The sequence below is a fragment of the Myodes glareolus genome, chromosome 5 (genome assembly GCF_982192425.1).
Source record: "Myodes glareolus chromosome 5, mMyoGla1.1, whole genome shotgun sequence".
Classification (NCBI taxonomy): domain Eukaryota; kingdom Metazoa; phylum Chordata; class Mammalia; order Rodentia; family Cricetidae; genus Myodes; species Myodes glareolus.
In genome coordinates, this window is record NC_142030.1 from 93,363,025 (window position 1) to 93,384,315 (window position 21,291).

General features: G+C 47.5%; 1 protein-coding gene across 5 annotated transcripts; it reads right to left on the reverse strand.

The window, feature by feature from the left end:
• Nucleotides 1-8,169: 8,169 nt before the first annotated feature.
• Nucleotides 8,170-21,039, reverse strand: C5H1orf116 (chromosome 5 C1orf116 homolog). Of its 5 annotated transcripts, none has more exons than XM_085688302.2 (5): nt 20,853-21,039; nt 15,189-15,379; nt 12,265-12,372; nt 11,601-11,781; nt 8,170-10,430 (listed from the first exon to the last, which is right to left on the reverse strand). In XM_085688302.2, exons 2-5 carry the CDS (start codon nt 15,291-15,293, stop codon nt 8,911-8,913), a joined length of 1,914 nt encoding a protein of 637 aa, XP_085544428.2. In that variant the 5' UTR covers nt 15,294-15,379; nt 20,853-21,039; the 3' UTR covers nt 8,170-8,910. The 5 variants fall into 5 exon arrangements, with proteins under 5 accessions (XP_085544428.2, XP_087762663.1, XP_087762662.1 ...); XM_087906537.1 differs by having other exon boundaries at nt 11,601-11,778; nt 20,850-21,039; XM_087906536.1 differs by having other exon boundaries at nt 20,850-21,039.
• Between the last annotated feature and the right edge of the window lie 252 nt (nt 21,040-21,291).

Sequence of the window (21,291 nt, forward strand, 5' to 3'; positions counted from 1 at the left end):
CCAGGACGCCCGTATAGCCGAGGGCCACTCTCAGGTGCTGTCCACCCGTCCTAAGCTGGCCAAGGCCTAATCTTGTCCCACATTCTTCCACCTAGTCTCATCAGCTACGCTCGAGAATGGAGGTGGCATTGCCACACCCTGTCAAATGCACACTCCTGTCCTGACGTTACAGATCATCAGAGCCGAGTGACCACAGGAGTGACTTTCAAGAGGCCTTTCCTACTGAACCACCCACATTGAGTTGGACGACGTTTCTTGTTCAGAAGATGATGGGAAAGACACAGTTTTAAGGGGTTTGTTGAAAAGACAGTGCTCAAGGCCAAGTAGCTTGTTGGTTGCCTCTTGGTTGGGGGAAATAGTCTCTTTAATTTCTTTATTTCTTAGTTTCCTAGTCTACAAAATGGCTGCTGTAACAAGTAACCAGAAGAGTCAATTTATAAAGAGAAAAGGTTTTTTTCCTAGATAACAGTTTTAAAGACTCCAGCAATTGAGTTATTTTTTCCTCAGGCTTTTGATGGGGGGCTGGATGGTAATGATAGGGAACATGCAGTGGATCAGAACTGCCCCTCTTGTGACCAGGGAGCAATACAGAGCAAGAATGGCAGAGCAAGAATGGGGTGTGGGTCCCCAGCCAACTTCCAGGGCAGCTTCCCAGTGGGTTCAACCCCTTCCACTAGGAGCTCACATCTTCCTGATAGCACCAGGCTGGGAGTTAAGGCTTTAACGCATGGGCCTTTCTCATTAGAATGCTCAATATACGACTTTGTCCACTCGAACTGCACCCTGCTGCCTCCCACAACGCTAAGCACGGGCCTACAAAGTTGCTGTTAACATTGCTGGTTAGGACTTTCCCCCACAACTCAGTAACCTAGGTTGAGACAACGTCTACACATTTTCATACCAAGACTGACTTCCAAGATGACCACTGGGACCACCTGGTTACCTCCACATGACAAGTCCCAGTGTGAAATGGGTGTATCATTAAAAAAACAACAAACAAACAAACAAACAAAAAATCCAGCAACGTCAGGCATTATAGCACTCACCTAGAATCCCAGTATAAAGGCCAGTGTAGGAGTATTGCAAGTTTAAGGCCAACCTGGGTTACAGAGTGAGACTCTGTCCTCAGTAAAAAAAATAAAGATGCCCCTGTGACTTGGAGGATCGAAAGTGCCCTCTTTTGTTTGAATTTTAGGAATGATGGGGTTTGTAGCACCCTATTTAGTCAGGTGTTATTCAACAGATGTCACTGAAGGCCTGTTTCATACTGATCAACATGGAAGGTATGTTGTATGGCTTTGCTTGCCCACCCTGTGGAGCTCTGTCTACCACAGGCATTGACATCAACAAAATAGTTATGAGCAAATGCTTTCGGGGGAGATATGCAGTTCTGTGAACAAGGAAAGTGGTTACAACTCAGAAGGAGAAAGGCAGGTTACAGGGATGGGCGGGGACTGTCTACGCTGGAGTTTGCACAGCATGGAGTCTGTGTTCGAGGTCTGATCTGGGGTCAGTGAGATGTCTCAGGGCCTTAAGATTCTTGTCCTGGATTTAATCCCTAAGGTGTCCTCTTATTTCCATGTATAACACAAATAAATAAATAGATATAATTTACAAAATATTTTGGTTTGTGCCATAAGAGTAGTGAGGAAGTCAGGTCATGACTATTTCTGCTTTCTCTTCTGAAAATTTAAAACTATTTTGCAATAATGTTATTTACAAAAGTTGCAAAACATAAAACATTTATCATAATATACAAAACTTGCAAATATGGCATGAATTCTCACATAGCCTTCACTCAGCTTTCCCTAATACCAGCATTTTCCAAGGCCCTGTTACTAAATCAGTGTGTCCTTTTCTGGTGCAGAATCCAGTCCACGATCACACATTGCATTCATGTCTTGTGTCTCTTTTGTCCCCTCCATAATTCCCTGAGGCTTTATTTCTCAAGGCCACAGCATTTTTGATGAATACTGGCCAATGCTTTTGCAGAATGTCTCCAAGTTTGTATTTGTTTGATGTTTTCTCATGCTGAAGTCAGGTTGTGAATTTTTTTTTTTTGGCAGAAATGTCACAAAAATAATAACTTTTGGTGATAATTGAATTAGACTCATTTGCTAAGCATTTCTTTGCAAAGATACTGTTTTTCTTCATAATTTTATTGTTTTTGAGACGAGGGTTCACTAGGTAGCTCTGGTTGGCCTGTGACTTGATAGGCAGATCAGGCTAACGTCATACAGAGCTTTGCCTGCCTCTGCCTCTAGGTGCTAGGATTTAAGGTGTGCACCACTATGCCGGGCTAGAATTTTGCTTTTGTGGTTGTTTTGTAGAAGCACACCCGAGATTATGCCACTCTCACTGTACTTTCCGCTCTGAGTCTCAGCATCTGACAACACGCATCTATGCTACTGCTACAGTTTCTCAGTTGGGCCTCTTTTATTGCTGCCAATCTTCCTGCTTTTATTTACTAGCATTGCTGCATGTCTCTTTTCCAGAATTCAATAATTTATTAAACTTTTTATTTATATCAATATGCAATCACTGGTTTTTATTTTTATTCCAGGTAGTACAATCCATAACCTCCATTTATTTGCTGCTCAACTTCTTCATGTTTGACCAAGAGACCTTTGTGTGGCTCTGCCATTCTTCCAACATGCCATGGTCCCTTTTTGAGTATTTCTTTTCCTTCTGGTAGTGTAAGTCATTTAAAGCTCATTTTGTCTTCTCCCTGCACTGGTGGAGAACTCGCCAAAGACTTTTCACTTCCTCTGGTAGAAGTAGTATCGAGAAATTAAGGTTTGGGTGCTCACAGCTCCAGGGGAGATCTTTTTTGTTCTCAGGTTATTTCAGGGAAGAGAGCTAGGAAAGATGTCCAAATACATGCATACACATGTCTCTGTCCTGAATTTAATTCCTAAAGTGTCCTCTTATTTCCATGTATATCCTCTTACTTCCATGTATAACACAAATAAATAAATAGACATAATTTAGAAAATATTTTGGTTTGTGCCATAAGAGTAGTGAGGAAGTCAGGTCATGACTATTTCTGCTTTCTCTTCTGAAAATTTAAAACTATTTTGCAATAATGTTATTGTTATAATTATCTATCATGTGTCTGTCTCTCACCTATTCACGCATTAATAATGCCTCCAATTCCACACCAGCTCACAGGGTTTATCCTGGTCTCCATTTCAGAATCTCCAGCTCCCTTCCCCAGCAGAAATAAATTTAGCTTCTTTATTCATAACACAGTCGCTTACTCACTCCTGTAATGCACAGAAAGTATTTTAAGAATTATAACCCAGAGGGACTGGAGAGATGGCTCAGCGGTTAAGAGCACTGACTATTTTTTCAGAGGACCCAGGTTCAATTCTCAGCACCCACATGGCAGCTCACGACTGTCTGTAACTCCAGTTCCAGGGGACCTGACACCAATGGCAAAAATCAATGCATATAAAAACTAAAAAACAAATTAAAATTCCTTCTAAAAGTCTTTTAAAAAAGAATTATAACCAATAAATGTGAGACACATATTTATGAAATAGTTTCTGTCATTTTTGAAAAAAAAGCATAGTCAAAATATGGTGTATATGTGTTTACACTCTTGTGTATGTTTGCTCGTGTTTATGCTGGTGTGTGTATACTCGTGTGTGTGTACGTGAGTATGTATGCTCGACTTTGTGTGTGCTCATGTATGGGGTACAATAAAGTGGTGCTCTCCACCTTATTGCCTTGAGTCAGGGTCTCTTCCTGAATTAGAAGCTTGCTGGCTGGTCTGCAGGCTCTCAGGATCCACCTGTTTCTGCAACCCCTAGTGCTATGGGTTACGGACACTGGCTTTTTTTATTTGGGTGCTGGGGATTTGAACTCAGGTCTTCATGCTTGCAGAGCAAGTGCTCTTACTCACTAAACAATCTCCCCAGGCCAGCTTCTGACTTTAGTTTCCGTTCTTGTCCCTGCCCCTTGGCATGATTCCTAGCACAGTTACATTAATATCTTCTATTTGTAGCTCATTTTGGATTCCACCTCTCCTCTGTTCACACTAGGAGTGTTGATTTGCTTGCTTGTCTGTTATCTGATGGCTTTCAAGTTTGAACTATGTAAAAAGGCATACCAGTGAATTCCCTTCTCTCTGCTCCCACTCTGCCTTATTTCCATGATTTCTTTGCATGATCTCTGTAGGCAATCAAACATATCTGTTTTCAGTTTGCTCTTGTACCTATGTACAAATCTGTGTGTATTTTCCCAGGTGCCCCTTTCTCACAGTGAAAACTAGAGCAACGGGACAAATATCCTCCTGGCTCCTGGGCAGCCGGGACTGGAAGCAGATTGCTGATGCGAAGAACAGACATATTTCAGTGCTGGAATGGACCTCGTCTGCTTCTCCTGCCCCATGGATGAGCAAGACAGAATTCCCTGCTCCAGGACTTTCCCGGGATACCATCCCATTTCACATTGTTTTGAGCTCTGTATCCTTTGCAGATGAGGTCAACATGGATGAAGATCCTGCTCGGCAACAGGCAAGAGAATGACAGTCTAGAATGCTGTCTTTAACGTGTGTGCTCCGTGCCGGTGACTGTCAGGGCCACAACGGCTCCTGTCATCCACAGGATCCCGACACCAGAAAGGGCGAGAGAGCTCATCAAATGCACCTCTTCTCTCTTCCAAACTAACAGTTGATTCGTGCCAGAGAGATGCTAATCTTAGTCTTAGGAAGTGTTCTGGGAATCTGGAAAAGTCTTTAGCTTCTGTCTCTTGATTTGGGCACACTTCCTTATTGGTGCTTAAGTTAGCAGGAACATGAAGAAGCTGACAGTCTGGTCACAGACAGTCTAAGACTGGCAAGCAAGGAAGCTGGCTTCGAGGACTCAGAAGCAGGAAGCATCAGGTTGAGTCTCGACAAGACATAAACATCAGATTCACGCGGATCCTTTCCTTTTCCAACTTCAGGAAACAAAAATGTGGGCACAGTTGTGTCACCCGGAGGGTGGTGACATTTGGATTTCATCTGTTGCAAGTCACTCGCAGAATTTAGTTTACAGAGCACTTGGCTTCCAGCCTTGTATTCTCTCCTGAGGAAGAGGGATTTCCATCTAAAAGACAACACTGATTTTTTCAGTTGCTCCAGTGTGCCCAGGACTGTGCTCTGTTTATCCTGAAAGTCTTAAACAGCTGGTAGTACTACCCCCATTTCACTGATGAAAACGATAAGGTTCAGAAGTGACACCCTCAGATTGCTTGATTGTTCTAAGATGACTATTAAATTTGAACATGGGTTTATGTGCCCCATTGTTACTCAAAGGCAGAATTTTCAGAGAAGCGTTACATCCTAGGTAGCAATCCTGCCTAGAATGATGGAGATGGACATGTTCACCTGCGCATCCTGGATCTATGAGACCGAGCCTGCACATTCTGAATGTATGCTCTTCTTCTGCCCACACAGACAACCATGGAAGCCGTGGAAGGGAGAGGGACGCCTTCTTGCTCCCACGTATCTTCACCCTTCACTTCCAGGTCAGACTCAGCCAACCAGTGAGAGCCCATACTTCCTCCCTTTAATCTGCCCTTCCTCCCATAAAACACACACCAGTGTTTGCACAACTGCCCACCCACAGGTCATAGAATGATTCTGCCAAACTCCACTTCCGCCGTAGGCCTGCTGCGCCTCTCTGGAACCACAGTGTAGTACTCCCAGGGTAGCACGTGAATGATGACTCAGGGAGGCAGCTACCCAAAACATCTGGGGGGCACTGAGCCCACTCTGCCAGGCTTACAGGAGGCTTACTTCTATATTCGGAAGATGGCTTGCACCCAGCAGCAGCAAGTCTCTGGTGGGATATGGCAGACATCTAAGATCCAAGTGAAAGCAGAACAGTCAGTTTGGCTTTTAAAATTATGCATAAGGGTTTTCAGTCGCTTACACAAAATCTCTTGAAAAGAGAGGAGCAGCTCTTAATCCACCCCACCAGTGCAAGACAATGACGGGAAGTTCTTCCTATCTGGGTACAAGAGGATAGACCAGTGGGATCAGGTGGGTGGAGCCTCATGTTCTTGGTGGGGGCAAAATGAATGTCCTCACCGGACCTTTCTGCCCTTTTCAAAATGACAATGGTCAAGTATGAATTGACATTCTTGCATCTTGGAAAACTTCCTTCCTTCCTTCCTTCCTTCCTTCCTTCCTTCCTTCCTTCCTTCCTTCCTTCCTTTCTCTCTCTCTCTCTCTCTCTCTCTCTGTCTCTGTCTCTGTCTCTGTCTCTCTCTCGAGAGAGAGACAGAGACAGAGAGAGAGAGGGAGGAGGGAGAAACTTTTTTATGTGAACACTGGGGATTGAACTAAGATCCTCATGCTGGTGTAGCAAACATTTCCTTCAGGCTCTCCTCAGCTCTTTAAAGCAGACTACCTCAGAAGGACAGGCATATGGGGAAGCTTGGATATTCAGATAAAACAGGAAGGCGTTGTTCACACTAGGAGAATGGGGGGAATGGGCCTGACATTGTGGTGAAGATGCAGAGGGGCAGGAGCAGGCTGTATGTGGCTCTGGTTGGTGTGAGGCCAGCTTCCCTTTCTCACGGATGGAGAAGGAACAGGTGGCCCTTCCGACCAGCTCACGGTTAGTCTCGTGTTGCTCCTAGACTCCCATTAAGCCTCAGTCTCGACTGAAGTTTTTAACTCATGGTTCTCCCTTAATCATTCCGTGAGCCAACAGGGAACCAACTTGTGTCTATGGATTAGAGAGCTTGTCAAGTTACTGTCCTTCTGCCTTTTGAGAGCCTCTAATGGTAGAGCTTGTTCAATATCGGAGCCCTCACCAGTTCTGAGAGATCAGGTCTTCCCCTGGAGCTAGGAAGCAGGGAGCAGACGTTTGGGTGTGTGAGTATGTGGGGGTGTGTAGAGAGTGCACACAGAAACTGCCACACCCACATCCCACATACCATGATAGGGTGCAGTCATTTGTCACCCTTAATCCTAACCGTCTCATCGCTCTCAGAAGTTTTGATCTTTGATGGTAAAGGGTCCCTAAGGACACAGACAAGAGGACCGGGCAGACGGGCACCCTTCCAGCAACAGCCACTTACCTGCTCCCCCTTCTGGGCATCCCCACCGGCTCATCGTCGTCACAGCATACACTACTGAGAGGAGAAGGGGGTCATGTCCGGCTCACTTAGGCCACAAGACTACATAGTTCACTTAAGGCATATACAGCGTGTTCGGAAACTTGGAGGAAGAATTGCTCCAAATTATTAAGAATGAGCTACAATGCCGGGTGGTGGTGGTATATGCCTTTAATCCCAGCACTGAGGAGGCAGAGGCAGGAGGATCTCTGTGAGTCTGGGGCTAGCCTGGTCTTCTGAGGGAATTCCAGGACAGGCTCCAAAGCTATACAGAGAAACCCTGTCTCGAGAAAAAACAAACAAACAAATCAACCAACCAACCAACCAACCAAACAAACAAACAAACAAAAAATCAAGCTATAATATATCCCCTTGTTGGGGAAAAAAAAAACCAGCATCCTGGTGTTTTGGAAGGTGCTGAGTCTCTGAGAAAGACAAGGTACAAGAACCCTGGTTAAGGAGGCAGTGACAGCAGTACGGAGAGGCAATCTGGCTGACAGGACACTGCAGCAGGTGAGCTGTTCATGTGTGAATTTCAAGTCCTGGGGTCCAGCTTCAACGATGTTACTAAATGACAGAATGACTCTCCTTTCTCAGGAGGCTGGAGGGAGCTCTTCTGAGATTTCCTTCCATTCTAATAGTCTCTCTGTGTGTGTGGGTTTCCATCGTTGGAACTGAGGAAACCTGAAAACTTTCCCAAAAAACCTCATTTTTTTAGTTACATGAGCGTATGTCTGTGTATGAGTGTGTGTGAGTGCAGGGGTTCCTGGGACCCGGAAAAGGGTGCTGGGTGCTCTGGAGCTGAAACCGGAGTTATAGGCAGTTGTGAATGGGCGCTGGGAACTGAACCTTGGTCCTCTGCAAGAGCCTTACACACCCTTAACCATGAAGCCACCCCTCCAGCCCCCAGGGAACCTGAAGGCTTTTGAATAGCAGGGAGAAATTCATGACCCACTCTGTATTTATAAAGCCGCTGGGCTGGGCTTCCAGCTCAGTGTTGACCTGCCCTGAAACCAGCCAGGGAGACAGAAAGCAGGAAGAACAGGAACTCCAGAATCACAGGCCACAGCAGTTTATTATGCTTCGAGCCCATGACATGGTTTCTTCCAGGTAGAAATGGACGAGTGTGTGGGGTGCCCATTACTCGGCTTTCTCAGACCAGGGAGTGCCCCTGCTATCAGTGAACTATGAGATCTCGAGACATGAATATAGCCCACAGTGCAAGAAACGACAGGGAAAGGCAGTGGGTAAAGAGATACCGGACCAGCTCCCCTTGGCCTCAGGCCACTACCAGAAGACCCCGAGAGAGAGAGGCACGGCAGACATGAGCGAGTCTCCACTACTGCGGAAACTCATCCCACAGCTGATGTGACCGTAGTCACGTGTGCGACGCCGTCCATCTTTTTAAGTTTTCTGCCTCCTCTGTCTCATTCAACTTCTCTTCTCTGGTTTGGCCACTCGGCTCCACTCGGTTCTGGACAGGCTGAACTTTATGCCTGTGAAATCTCAACCAGGAACAGAGCTCTGAACAGTGACTCCTTTACATAGTATCAGTGATATGGAAGGCTTCTCTCTCTCTCCTCCTCCCTCCCACTCCTGGGAGACACATCTTTAGAACGATCTATGCAAGTACTCAGCAGCGCAACTGCTTTGAGTACAAACACATGCTTGGACTCAAGCCTCTTCCTTCTTCACCTCAGACAGGGAAGACGCCAGCCCTGAGCTGTGAGGCCGCAAAGGCTCTAGGGAGAGCCAGTCTCTTCGGGTGGGTTGGTGCTGGCTGGGCAGGAGACCTAGCTACTCCTTCAGCAGTCCCAGCTTCTTTAGGGCCTCCCTCCTGTGTCCATCGGGAATGTCCTTTGGGGTTATCTTGACACTGACACAGGGGGGTCGAGGAAGCTTGTCATGGCTCTGCCCTTGGAAGGCCAGCTGCTGGGAATGCTGGCTCTGCTCCAGGCCAACCAACTTGCCCCCCTGGATTTCCGCAAAGTCCTTTCCCATGCCCAAGGAGGCAGGCCGGGGCCGGGAATTATGCAAGACACTAGGTGAAACCTTGCCCAAGACGGGGCTCTTTCCCAGAGATGTACTGGTTTGGCACTTGGAGTCTTTCTCAGCTGCCGAGAGATAGCTGCTCAACCCCACGCCTGAACGCTCCAGGGTATTGGACTTGAAGTTCATCTGTCTCAGGCCAGGGATGCTACTCTCCTGGAGGGTCAGTCGTGGATCAGGCTTGGGCTGTGTCAGGGAACTGTTTCCCTTTGAGGCTTTAGGGATAGGAATAGGCAGAGACTTGGCAGCTGCAACCTTCCATGGAGGGGTTTCCTGGGCAGGAATCCAGCTCTTGCCTGAAGAGGCCACAGGAGTGGCAGCCTTCACTGGGGAAGCTTTCCCTGCTGCAGAAGCAGCCCCTGGGACCAGAGCTGGAGATGCTTGCTGAACCGTGGCCTGGGCCTGGGAAGGGCTCTGAGCCCGAGGCGCCTTGACTTTAAGGGAGGTAGTACGCTTATTTACAAGCAAGCTGGGGTCATCTTGGTCCTGGGGCAAGCCTAGCTTTTCCAGAGCTTCTCTGCGGGCTTTCTTTTGTTCCTGTAGGGAAGAAGGGGCAGGCCCAGAGTCTGCGGCCTCGCTGTGATTTGACAGCCAGTTCTGGGGATGGCTGTGGAAACTGCTTCGGCTGCTCTTCAATACGATATTGGGAGGCAGCCTACGGGGCTTTGAGGTTGTGGGGGGAGCCTGTTGGAGACTTGGCTTGACCCCTGATGGTAGGGGAGCCTCTTCAGCTCTTGTGTTCTGAGATGACTTGTCAGGAGGCTGCTGGGGTTGTTGTGAACCTTCTGTCCAACCTTGCTCGGTGGCTTTGTGGGACATAGTTTCTGAAGATGTTTCCTCTTTCTTCTGGGAGCTGACCACAGTATGGGCCTGTGGTGTGTGTCTCTTCTCTCCTGGTTCTTTAGGTGGGCTCTCTTCCCCACTTTGCTTTGGTCGACTGTCTTGAAAAGCCTCCGGTGGGGGAATGAGAACTGTGTTCAGGTCAAGGGCAGTGTCGTGGGATGGGGCTGGTGACTGGATGGCCTTAGCGTCCTGGCTGCTCTGCCCTTTCTCAGGCTCTGCTAAGAACACCTCAGATGTTTCAGATATGTGGCTATTAATCTGGGTGGCGCTTTCCCTGCGGTTCTGGCTTCTGCCAAGGTGGAGGTTTCTGGGAAGGCTGTAGGAACCAGACCTGAGGCCCAGACTAGGAGACTCAGGAGGACCGGAGAACTGGGATACTCTAGTTGGTGCAGGAACGTGCTGAGAGTCTATCTCGTCTGGGTTTCCTGTGGGGATTGGGAAGAACAGGAGAAGCGTCAACAGAGCGAGAATGCCGTTACTGAGCGGAGCAGAGCGGAAAGCACACACTTCCCCAATGAACAGGGTTTGTTTGACTTTGCTTGACTTTTACAGGGCAGCAGTGTTTCCTGGAGGTCATGTAGACTAATAGATCAAAAATGACAGGTTGTTTTTGACTGGGAATTGATTTTTTTTTATAGGGGTTGGAAGATATCACTTCTTAGTTGCTTCAAAGCCTTCAAAGCCTTACCTCAGGCTCTCCTCACCTTCTAGGCAGGTACCAAAGCCAGGGGGAGATTTGGACATGGTCTTCACGCTATCTCATGGAGCCCAGGTAACTGAGCCCAGTGGAAGCTCTTGCTGCCAACTTGACATGCTTTGGCCTTCTGCTTTCACTTTCTGTGAGATCCTGGATGGTTCTGCGACAGCAGCGTTATGCCTGGCACCCTCGAGTGACATGCTATCTCGCCTAGTGATCTTGGCAGGTGCGTGAGGTCCACCAGGCTAGGTGAATTAGCCTCGGGGTACGTGAAGTTTCCATTTCTACTCTGTCTAAATGGAGGGCCCAAGGCTGTGTTAAGTAGTTATAAATATTTACTGAATGAATAAAGATACCATTGGGATTGTCCACAGTAGCAATGTTTTCTGTTTACCTTGGGACACATTCCTCAACTCCTGTGCGCCGTCCCAACCTCCTCTGCTGAAGTGGAATGGCGCTGTCTTTCTGCTGTCTCCTCACAGGGGCCTCTGGGTACTGCATGCTGCTGGGGAGCTCCTCTCTTATCTCCCAGTCTTGTCCTTTGGGTCACCTAGATTAGCTCCCTGTGCCAAATCATCCTCTCCTGGGCCAGTGGCTTAGGCCACTCTGACTCCTCCCTATGTGTGGTATCATTATCTCTTTTTGAGTTCTTCCCTGACAGGAAGAGAGCAAGCAAACCCCTTTCCCTTCCAGGCCTCTGTTACTTCATAGAAAGTCACCAGAGGTTGGCTTCTCAGGAGTGCCCCCCCCACCCCGGAGATAAGAATTTAGTCTGGCCAGGAGACTGGAGACTGCGGGGTTCCTTTTGCCTAAAAGCTTGCAGCAGAGGGCAAACAAGATGGCAAACATTCAGAAGGAGACACTGGTCTGAGCGCTGCCTCCCTAGATGGTCTCTTACCCTGGGGAGTCTGCTGGGTGAGGGGTGGTGTTCTGAAGCTCCGAGGACTGGTGGTTGGCTCTGACTCGTCTGTGGACAGTCCACTGTCAGCCTCGGCCTCCAGGGAGCCAATGGTCTTCTCCAGGAAGAGCAGACACTCCTTCTCTTCAGCAGACAAGAAGTCGTAGCTGGTGTCAGTCTGCTGGGAGAAGGAATTGTGAGGCGGGGGTCCCGAGACTCCCCCTGCCCCAGAGGGAGAAGGCTGCCAAGCTGGCCACCTGGCCCCGGTTCTGCTCTGCCAACCGGTGAAGTTGCTTCCTGCCACAGTAGGTACCGAGGAGGACTGGCAGGAGAAAGCTCACTGGGATCCAGTTCTGAAGGCTGGGTAGGCAGATGGCAAGGGCGCTTTCTATAGATTAGTCCTGAGTAGGTAGAGTGCTTAGTGGCCCAGATCGGAAGTAGCCCCAAGTTTTCATTCTAGTTCCTCATGATCTTAATATTTCAACAAGTATGTCTCCCATCGATTTGTATGGGTACCGATCTGGCTAACACCCAGCTGTCACTTCTTTAACCTTGTGGAGCACTTTGCCTCCTCTTGGCTGCTACCTGGTGGGCCAGTGCCACCAGCAGCTAGGTAAAAATCCATAGGAGCTATGGGGATATGTGTCACTTGGGCTGAGCTTACTTTTGGCATTTCCACGCCTCTTCCTAATGTCTGTGACATTTCAGCACCGTTACTGTCCAGACTCCCCAAGGTTGCCGGGCAAGGTTGCCAGAGAGTCCCAGAAATCCTCTGGAGAGTGGGGAAGAGGCTGTTAAACCCTCCCCTCCCAGTATTGCCAGCCCCTTAAGTCAGTTGCGTCTGCGTCACAAGGGAGACTCCCCCAAACAGCTCTTTACTTGACTAAAGATCTGCCCTCTGGATTTCTCCTTTATAGATCCAGTGGATATGACTAGTTTATACTAGTGTCCGCCAGTCACAAATAGGATGCTGTCTTTGTGTCCCTGGCCTCTCAAGTCACAAGGAAACTTTGCATGTACTGCCAGTACTTTGCCACCTCTGCCCCATTTTCATATATCAAAACTTATTAACTAGCCATCCAGGTGTGCTGGGCACGCTACTGAGTTCCAGGACGACTGTCTCCAAACCAACCAACAACTATTGTAATGCTAACATTTGCTAGAAACCTTTTATAACCCTGTTTCCCTTTTTCATGACAGGGGCTTTCCATATAACCCCAGTTATCCTGGAAATTGCTCTTTAGGCAAGGCTGGCCTTGAACTCAGAGACCCACCTGTCCCTGCCTCAGAAGTGCTGGGATTAAAGGTGTGCACGGCCACCACCCCAGTTTCTTTCTTTCCTCTCCCTCTCTCTCCCTCCCTTCCTCCCTCCTTCCCTCCTCTTTTTTTCTTTTTGACGGGTCTCATGTAGCCTGTGCTGGCCCTGCACTTGCTGAGGACGGCCTTGAACTCCTGATTCACCCCTCTCCACCTGGTATCCAGTTGGTTTTCTGTGGTGCCGGAGATCTAACCCAGGACTTCATGCTTGTAGGGTAAACACTTCCCCTGAGCTGCATCTCCAGCTATAGTCTAAATTCTCACCTACTTTTTAGGACACAGGACCATAAAGCTCAGACGCTTCACTACAACGATAGACAGCAAAGGAAGGCTTACATTGGGAGGCAAGCAGATTCACTCCTTTGCCCACACCCTATAACATCCAGAATTTAAAATCATGTCCAGATCCAGTCTGTTTGGATGCTCACCTTCCTGGACCTGGAGGGAGGGGGGAGGAACTTGAACTTCCCACAGGGCAGGAAACCCTGACTGCTCTTAGGGATGGAGAGGGAGGAGGAGAGGGAGTGGGGGGAGTGGGAGGGTGTTGGGAGGGGGGCGGAAATGGAAACTTTTATAATTTAATAAACTTTGAAAAAAAATAAAAAAATAAAATCATGTCCAGAAAAAAATAGCTTATTACATGCCTTCACAGACAGGTAAGCATTGCGATTTTGGATGGTTCTATCTCTAGTCATAGAGGGCTATGTATTTTCTACATAGAGGTAAAAATTAAGTGCTTTATTTATTTTATTATTTAAGAGTTTTTATCATTTATTTTGACTGTGTGTGTTTACGGACATGTGTGTGCTACTGAGTGTATAGCGGTCAGAAGGAAACATGCGGGAGTCAGTTTCTTTGTGCCCTGTGGATTCTGAGAATAGAACTCTGCCTTTATCTCCTGAGATATTTCATGAACCCTTTTCATTTAGACAAAGTTTTAGCATATACACTGGCTGCTGGAGAATATGGTCTCCCTGCCTTAGCTTCCCAGGTGTTGAGACTGGGCGTGTGCCAATATATTCTGCAAGAATAGCTTTTCTTCTCTTATTGTATGAGGCACTAGGGATGGAATCGGGGCTTGGACACACTAGGTAATCAGTCTACTGTTTGGCAGCACCCTAGCCCTAGCTTTCGAAATGCTATTTAATGTTGCTTAGCTGTCCTCTTACCCGAGACACTCCTTTTGGGGAAAGCTTAAGAGACTCGGACAGGTCACATAATTCAGACTGCACAGGGGCTCAGAAAGCTCCAAGATTCACATGGCCTCGCCCCAAGGTTATGTAGGCAATAGACAGATGCAGAGAGGGGAAGGGAAAGAGAAGGGAGGGAGGGAGAGAGAGAGAGAGAGAGAGATTCTTTCTTTCTGAGACTATCTGCAACCTGGTCAGGGAGCTACAGGAATGTAGGTTTTAAGCCGTCACTCATGCTGCGAGTCCCCTATGCTCCTGTAAGGAACTCTCCATATTAGGAGCCATCTCGTTGGTCTGCCTGTGCTCTGTCAAGCCTCCCCAGGAAAAGCCATACAGCAAACACATTACTGAACTGAGGACATCTTATTACTCCCTCCAAGAACCATTATAATTAGGTGCTGATATTTTCCCTATTTTAAAACTGAGGAGACTAACTCAGTGTGGTGGCGTACACCTTTAATCCCAGCACTTGGAGAGTCAGAGGCAGGTGGTTCTCTGTGAGTTCAAGGCCAGCCTGGTTGAAATAGTGAATGCCAGGCTAGCCAGGGCAACACAGGGAGACCACAAGCCAGTGTCTCAACCACAAACAAATGAACAACCCCAAGCCAAGGAGACTGAAGCGGAGAGAAGGTGGTGATATGCCCAAGGTCGTACGGCTTCTAAGGAGGGAATCTGGATATGTTTAGCTTAATAAAGGCTCTTAACTATTCTGTCCTCATTGATATTTGTGGGAAACAAAAGCCATGCTATTCATTGCAGAAAATTTTAAGAGTACATGTGCCACAAGAATCTGTCACCCAGTGTCCGCTGTGACCTAAGTGCCTGTTCCTCTTCTCCACCTCATCCCTCTAATCCAATGAAAATGGGCGTGGCTGGGTAGTGATACTTCTGCTCTCCCACCCAGTTCTCTATAGACCCAGAGGTGACTCAGAAGCAGCAAGAATCTAGTGATTCACTCACTGGGGAAGAAGATGAAGGAGAAGGTGCAGGGAGGGATGGTGGGTGGGTGGAGCGGCAGGGCAGGGCGGGGTGGGGCAGGTATGCAGAGCAGGCCAGGTTGCGAGAGGGAGAGAGTACATACAGATCCAGAGTGGGTGGAGGTGGTGCTCATCCTGCGGTCACAGCTGCCGATGTGGGTCACAGGTTCTGAGCAAGGCCCTGCTGGCCAAAGCTCCTTCTTGGGCATCGCCTGAAGCAAGGCGCAGGCAGGGGTGGTGAGGGGGCCCCCAGAGGGGAAGTGAATGGAAGTGAAGATTATGTCCCAAGCTGGGCCTGAAAAGAGAACAATCAAAGCCACGTGTGAGCAGAGGCTTCGGCAAAGCACTGCTCAGGCCCCGGGGTTTTATGGCGGCAAGATACCAAGCAAGCACAGAGTTGGAAGGGGGCCATGGAGCAGTCACGCTGGGAACTCCATCCCCAGTCTGCATAGAGGGACACATAAGACGGTTCAAATGTATGCAGAAGGATGGATTCAGGGAGCAGAGATACAGGCTAGTCAGAAAAGAGGTTCTGGTGGTTCCTCTTGGCGGCCTTTTTTTTTTTTTTTTTCTAGGAAGCAAGGATTTCAACTTGTAATTTCATTATGCAACCCAATACACATTATAAGGTTCTGGGTTTGAATCCCAGTTGAACTAAAATTAGTTACTGATTTTAGGCAAATTACTTGTTAAATATAATTAATTTAAGGATTAAATGGGAGGCCAGTTAGCACACTCAGCTCCACTGGTAGCAGATAATCAGCAAGTGAATTTAAAAGATAGCTATTATTGTTGTTATAAAAATTGGACCAGATCTATCTCAGACCAAATTAAACCCAAGCACAGGGATCAAGAGTTTTGGAAAGAAGGGTTCTGTCTAAATGGAGGACTATAGGCTTGAGAGAAGGAACAGAGTCCTTAATAATATGCTTCTCAGAGTTATTATTAGACTAGGGAAAATGGAATAGCCTATACAGAACAGTGTATGCCCAATAATGTCAGCTGAAACTGTTGTTAATAATATTATAAATATGACACTTCCTTCAAGAAGGCTAAAGTCATCTTTCTGCCCTGGGCCACATGACCATGCACCTGCAGCGATTGAGGGCGGGCCCATTTCCACCATGTGACACTGTGTTCTGCCATTTATGCATTTGCAGCAAAGTTCCCTAGACTATGTCAAATGACAAGAAAAAAATGTCCAGTGTAGCTCCTCTCAATCCCAGCTTCGATGGGGAGAAATAGTTCAAGTTCATTGTGGCAACAATAATAGCAAAAACCAAATCAAACCAAAACAAAACCCATCTCATTGCTGCTACTGAAATTCCCAAGGATTTTTCACATCTGTCTGTGGGAGATAATCCACCACAGCAGGGCAGGTCAAGACTAACTCTTTTCATAGAAAATGAAAATTTAAAAAAAAATTATGAACAAAATTCAGTTGTAAGGGCAAATATATAGTTAGGGGAGAGTTAGAATTACAACAAGTTTTATATGATTCAAATTCATATTTTGCCTGTAACACTAAGGTATATTTTACTCATTTCTGCTATTCTTCTAGTAGAAGGTAAACTGTCCTGGGATAGTATGTCTTATTTGAGATCTAGAGACTTGGGGCTTAGATGCCAGGGTACATATTCCTCTGTTGATAGTTGTTCCAGTGCCAATGCCAACTTTGGGCTGTTAGGTAAATCAGTCCTCCAACCTGGTCATTCCGGCAAAGGTAAGGCAAGCCCTCACAAGGCTCCTCCCCTGCTTAGGAGAGACCCATAAATGGGGTATGGAAGGACGAGAAGGAGGCAAGGGAGAGAAAAGGTAGGGTCCTGAGCCAGACACATAGGGTTCAGAGCCTCTCAGGAGGTGAGGAGGGGCCCCGAAGGGAAGGAAAAACAAAGAAGCCCCCATGCTAATCAAGACTGGGTGGGGCAGCTCTAGGATTTCTCTGTGAGGTCAGATCCTCGACATCCCAAACCCAAAGAAACAGAAACTCAAGAGCACTTGTAGACTAAGTCTGGTCACCTCAGCCATGCATTTCGTTAGTGAGTGCCCAGGCTGGGAGTGCACTAACCCATTCCCAGCCTTCTGCAAGGCCACTCAAAGCTGTTGTCTGCAGAGACACGTCTGCACATAGTGCTTAGGGGAGGCAGCAGCTGAGTGCTCAAATAAGACATTCATACTGTCTCCACCAAGGCTCAGGAAATACTGTGGAAGCATGGGAACAGAAAGAGCCAGAAATGGAGTGTGCATGTGCGTACATGTGTGTATGTGTGTGTGTATGTATGTGTGTTAGGCATGGCATTTCCATGTACTCATGCCCTCTCCACAACTTCTGAAGACTGCCCTGGGTATGCATGAGAATAGACCACCAACAGCCAAGCAAGGACGGAGGAGGCACTCAGGGTGCCCTACCCCTCACTGCTGAACTATTCTCCAGGGACACATTCAGGGAAAGGGGGAGTATGAATTCAGTGTATTCCTTGGTGATCCCACCATAGATCACAAGAATGACCCTGGATAAACTAAATGGGATACATGACGAAGTCCCAAGTCATGAATGTGGGAATGGGATGGCTAGAGAAGAGGAAAGGGTGATGGGGTAGGAGGGAAGGAAGGAAGGAAAGGTGTGGGAGAGAGCAACCGGAATAGATTATATACATGCATGAAACTGTCAAAGAGCTAATGTAATAAAAACAAAAAACAATGCTGTCTGAATAAGCCTATAGGGTGAGTTGTTTGGATGGAGGCTTCTTCTTGGCTTCAACTCACCACTGGAAGCTTTTCAGAGTATTTTATTTTCCATAGAGTAAGTGATTCAGAAGAATTTGGAGAATGTTTGTTTAGATAGCATTTGTGAGCACCTAATAGGCACTATATAAGACAAAAAAAACCATCATTTTCAAGGAGTCAGTGTGGATTTTAGGGACTATTTTTGCCTACAGTTTCCCGTGTTTAATGAGTAATACATCTTTAGGGTGGCTCACTACAATTAGTGCAGGATTTTCTCCAAACGGGTGAGGTGGGGCCTCTTACTTTCAGAGACAATTACTACCTTCGGTCCCTCGGGCGCGCTTCAGGCTGCACTGTGGGTTGCTGGCGTCTGGGTCCTCCCAGGGAAGTCCACTGCACTCTTATTTTTACACCAGAAGCAAGTGAAGAGGTGCTGTGGGCATAGCTCTGCTTCACACCGTCTGGATGCTATCCCTACAGAGTGCTCTCAGATATGCTAATAGGATCTTCAAGAGAATGTGGGAGCATATTCCTCCTTTCACAACTGAGAAAACTGGGGGTCTCCCCAAATTCCTACATGAAATAGGAGTGACTAACACTTACAGACGACATCTCAGGACTGACTAGATGTCAGCCTACTCAAGTAAGGGTCATCGGCCACTCTGCTACCAGAAGTCCACTGCGTCATCCTTGAAACCCTGGGCTTTATCTAGCTCAGCTTTGAAGTTCTAGGTCACTTGTTTATCCTGACAACGAACCCAAGTAAAGGAACAGCCCTGAGTGCAGCTGCAGGTGATGCTGTGGGTGCCACATAATCTCAGGACGAGCGAACACTCAGCTTTACCTCCACACCCAGGGTTCTGACTCAGACCGTCTGGGCAGAAACCGTCTGTTCTCTACACTCTCCATCCCTGGCCTGGCCTAACCTCGATGTTCTGTTTCTGCCTACCAAATTTATAACCTTGAAACTTGTGGGCTGTATCAGGGCAGCAATCGAAACTCTAAGCATTTCTAAGCCTGATAAGAAACCCGAGAAACAAGCAAAGCAGTCAAGGTGAGAGTTTGGTATCTTTTCACCCTTGACCTTTTTTTGGAGACTTAAGGGTAAAGGAAACAAGCAAAGAAATGTGCACAGCCTATATATAGTCAGGGCCACCTATCCAAAGACACATTAAATATTAACTTCTTCTTTGAAACTAGCCAAGCCTTGCAGGAGAGTAAATAAATGGGGCCCACAGAGCCCTGGCATCCAAAGCAGTGGGTGTGGAGAGGGCTTGAGCGCCATTCTGGGCTGTCTGAATCAGACCTCCTGAACAGAATCAGGTCTCCTCAGCACCCCCTCCCGTGAGCACACCCTCCTCTCTCGAGTCACAGAGGAATGCTGCTCTTCAGCAAGGCACTCGGCTTTCCTGGACTCAGCATGAGCCTTGGCTGGAGAAAACCAGGAAGGCAGGACAAGGGCTCCAAGGAGACGGAATTTGTACCATCCCTGCGATGTTAGTCTCTCTTTTATCAGTGCTTTGTGGGAGGGGCTTGATAGAAATACCGTCTGCACAGAAGAGCCCTGTTAGACATTGCAGGTGACCCGGTGGCCCTTACTGCTGACATTTGCCACCTAGTCTTCAGTCAGGGAGTGAGGCTGGGAAAAGAACATTTAAAGCTCCAGCATTCAGGACCAGGGCAATGGTTCTTAATGGCAAGCCTCTGTCTCCAAAAAATATTTACATTACAACTCATAACAGTAGCTAATCATGGTTATGACATAGCAATGAAAATAGTTTTATGGTTGGGGGATCACCGAGGAACTGTACTGAAGGGTGGCAGTGTTGGGGAGGCTGAAAACCTCTGCTCTGGGGCTATGTGCTGAAGTGTTTTCAGATCCCCTCTGCTCTGCAGAAGGCCAGAGGTCAAGTTAGCAGCTGCATGTCGCTCCCCCCATGATGGTGGAGAGCTTAAGTGATCTTCTGATTGGAATCTATATGCTGCCTCCTCAGGCAGGGACACCTGCCACACTATTTTGTTAGCTGGGACGCTTGAAGAAGCGTGAAGTTGGTTCTCCTCTCTAAGGTCTCTGCCGCATCACCTTGGCCTACGTTCCACTTGGCAGTCTGGTTAGGCTTGGTATGCTGAGATGAAATAAAACGTGGGTGAGGCCCCGCACGGCCAAAGAACTTTCTGTTTTCCGGGGTCTACATCTATGAGCAGGTAAAGCCAGAGATTTGACTAGACTAGTGAACTTGAGCTGAGTTAGATTATCTGTGGGCTTTCCAAGGATGAAATGCTAGCCCGAGTTGGAGTTTTCTCAACATTTATTTCCAAACCTCAATTCCCATTGCTAACAATCTAGCTCAGTTCAAACTTTACATATCCGCATAGAGTGCACCATTATCTACAAACACACACACTGCACCCTTTATTTAAATAAAGATAGACTCTGAGCCACAGGAGAATTTCCTTTCACAAATGTAATAGAAAACTAAGGTGCCTGGCTCACCTGCATGACCCTCCCCGCCATTTTGACTGTCTCTGCTTCAATTATTCAATTATCCACTTAGTCTCCTTCAAAATTGCTGCTTGATCTTAGCTGCTCAGAGATGGAAGTTTCCAAAATCTAAACAAAGTTGGTCGTCCCCCCGCCCCCTTTGAGACAGGTTTTGCCAGACACGACAAGCCGAACAGCCTGGCTTCATACTTTCCATCCTCCAGCTTCAGCCATGGGAGCTGTGATTACAGGCGCATACCAGCATGCCTGCCTCTGGTTTCTGTTTGTAGAATACACCTATGTAACTTAAATAAGTAAACGAAAGAGATGTTCCCCAGTTCTCCAGAAAATACTTCAACTCTGGGGGGAAAAAAGAAAAACCTCCTCTGGCTTAATCTTAGGCTGACTGAGAGACTTGAGCAACAGAGATGGAAACCCCAGACTGGATGTGAAGGGACGACACTTTTGCTGCACCCCCAGAACAGCTCTGTAGTCTTCCCCTAAGATCCCTTCCCTTGCTTCAGAGTAAGCAAGAACTGGTTAGTGATTGACTCACCTTCTCTCGGTTGGGGTCTGAAGAGAAGAAAGGAATACTCTTCTACTCCAAAGGGCAGAGATGGAGACGGCTTGCCTCTCCGCTGCCGCTCCTACTGTTTTCTTCTTTTGACCTCCTCCTGACTTACCTAGACAGGTAAATGCTTCATCTGTGCTGCCTGGACACACCCTGCTGCTGACTCTCAGCCAATCCTAGTTTCCCTCCCTACTCCTCATTCCAGCTGTTAAGTCAGGGAGGGCTCGGTAGGGAAAAGAGTAGGGTGGTGCTTCTCTGCCTTAGCCAATCACCTCCTGCCCTCGCCCCGCCCCCTTTTTGGCTTAGAGCCAATAGAGAGCTAAAACAGAGAGGTAGGAAAAGGCTGGAGCTGGTTTGAACCGAGAGTGAAGAGAGAAAGGAGAGTTTGGAAGGATGGAAGTAGGCCAATGGTACTTGATTTTCCTCC